At 54.5% G+C, this 2,235-nt stretch overlaps 1 protein-coding gene across 1 annotated transcript; it reads right to left on the reverse strand.

Annotated features, from left to right (window-relative positions):
• Positions 1–266: 266 nt before the first annotated feature.
• On the reverse strand, positions 267–1,208 carry foxb1b (forkhead box B1b; the record flags this gene model as incomplete). Its single annotated transcript, XM_079736758.1, has 1 exon — positions 267–1,208. One exon carries the CDS (start codon positions 1,206–1,208, stop codon positions 267–269), a length of 942 nt encoding a protein of 313 aa, XP_079592884.1.
• Positions 1,209–2,235: the final 1,027 nt, after the last annotated feature.

Here is a 2,235-nt window from a genome sequence, read left to right on the forward strand (position 1 = left end):
TGATAATGGGACCGGTTGACCCTTCATTCAGTCTGTAATGTCACCTATCCGCATTGGGGCTACGGTGACAGAGATTGACACCTGTCAACAGTCGATACACTCAGGTAAACACAGGTAAACATTTTTGTAACACTCAGCACAAACACACTTTGCCTTAAATGTGAAACTATGGGCTCTCGGTATAGGCCTATTCGAAAACTGTGTAAATACCATTCTGCTTTGGAGTTGATGTCTTTTACCGCGACTTTCTACAAAGTTGCAGTTCGTCAGTGAACGGCCACCGCGGACTGCAGCCCCGCGGGGGGGCTCGTGAGGGTCTCGCCCGGCGCCGCGGGGCTCTGGCTGGTCGCTGTCTGCGGGGACGTGGGGCTCAGCGACTGGGGCGAGTGGGCGAGAAACGCGGGGATGTGAGTCGGCATCGCGGAGAGGCCCGGCAGGGAGGCCGGCGTGGGTTTAATCGGCACCGGGATTGCGGGTAAAGTTTGGCCTACGTGGCAAAGAGACTTGAGTGGCATTCCGTATGGCGAGTAATCACCGGCCATTGTTATCGGCGCTATGGTGTCCATCACGCTGGAGCTGTACATGTGGGGCCAGGCGGTGGTCAGCTGGTTGTGAAGCGGGTATCCGGCCGACATGGACTGCATGGTCGAGAAGGCCAGCCCCCCTGGCATCTTGTACTCTCTGGCGATGATGTTCTCGATGGCGAACGGGTGCTTGAAGGTGGACGGCTGGGACACGCCGATGTTGTAGCCGGACATCGGCGGGAGGTGCGTTCCCGAGGCGGCCAGTGCGCTCAGGCGGAGTTTGGCCTGTTGCTGCAGGTAGTGCGCCGCGTCCGGAGGCTTGCTGGGAGCCAGGTGGTCCGCCGCCAGCATCAGCTTGAAGCGCTTGCGTCGCCTCAGGAAACTGCCGTTCTCGAACATATCTCCGCAGCTCGGATGAAGCGCCCAGAAGCTCCCCTTGCCCGGCTGGTCCGGTCGCCGGGGTATCTTGATGAAGCAGTCGTTGAAGGAAAGGTTGTGTCTCAGGGAGTTCTGCCACCGCTGCGTGTTCTCCCTGTAGTAGGGGAAGCGGTCCATGATGAACTTGTAGATTTCGCTGAGAGGGAGCATCTTCTCGGGACATCCCTGGATGGCCATGGCGGTGAGGGAGATGTAGGAGTAAGGTGGCTTCTGGTCACTGTATGTGTTTCTTCCAGGTCGCGGCATTATTCTTTTGATCTATATTATTATTATTTTAAATATTATTATCACGGGGTCCGAAAAACAGATGAATGTTGCTGCTCAGTGCCCCTAAAAAAACTATTGTTCTTTTAATAGCCAGAGTTGTTGCCTGTGCTCCAATTCCTTGGAAGCGCGTCTTATGCCTGAAAACGCCTCTTTTGGAAAGCGTCGTCTTTTGGCGCAGAGGCCATCGCCATAACGGGAGGGAAGAGTTGGGAAAAGTTGGACGCCTATAACTCACTTGTTTCCTTCTTGCTTGGACGCAGAGCTGTGACTGCCGCTGATCGTTAAGTATACTGGAGAAATACGCCCCCCTCCTCCTCTTCCTTCTCCTCCTCCTCCTCCTCCGTGCTGGACGATCCCGAGGTGGTGTTCCAGACGGGATGAACTCAGTAGTTGCTCCCGTGTCTGGTCGCCGAGCGCAGTGACAGGAGCAGAAAGAGACCCCTGTAGAGGCGGTTCATTAACGTGCCACTTCTTTCCAATCACACGACAATCGCCAGAGAGCAGGAGGAGGAGGAGATCGAGGAGGAGGAGGAGGAGGAGGAGGAGGAGGAGGGGGCGGAGGAAGGGTGCTGTGGGTACTCGCAGGGGGAAAAGGGGCATAATGCGGTTTCATTTACACCTATTTACATGGAGTCCTCGAACCAATAGAAGGCATTTCCATTTGAAGAAGAAGCGGTTAAAGAGCGTACGGCGGACATCCAGCGCGGAGGATACGCTGGAAGTGTGAAGGTATTTCGTGGACCTCTGCACGGGGTGCCCGTCACCATGTTCGGGATACATAGAGCCGCTGAGCGATATGATGTTCTGCGGGTGAATCCTCGCCGAGCCTCATATTTGTTTGTGTATTGTGGTCAATTTTTGTTGCACCCCGAGGTGCAATTAGCGGTGAGTGACGTCTTTATGTTTTCAATATCAGATTTGCATTTTGGACCACAGCTCCACAGCTACGTATGCAATTGCATTTGGCAACTCGGGGAGTCTTCATTTATAGAGTAGGCTATTCTAT

Source organism: Pollachius pollachius (genome assembly GCF_949987615.1).
Source record: "Pollachius pollachius genome assembly, chromosome: 5".
Classification (NCBI taxonomy): domain Eukaryota; kingdom Metazoa; phylum Chordata; class Actinopteri; order Gadiformes; family Gadidae; genus Pollachius; species Pollachius pollachius.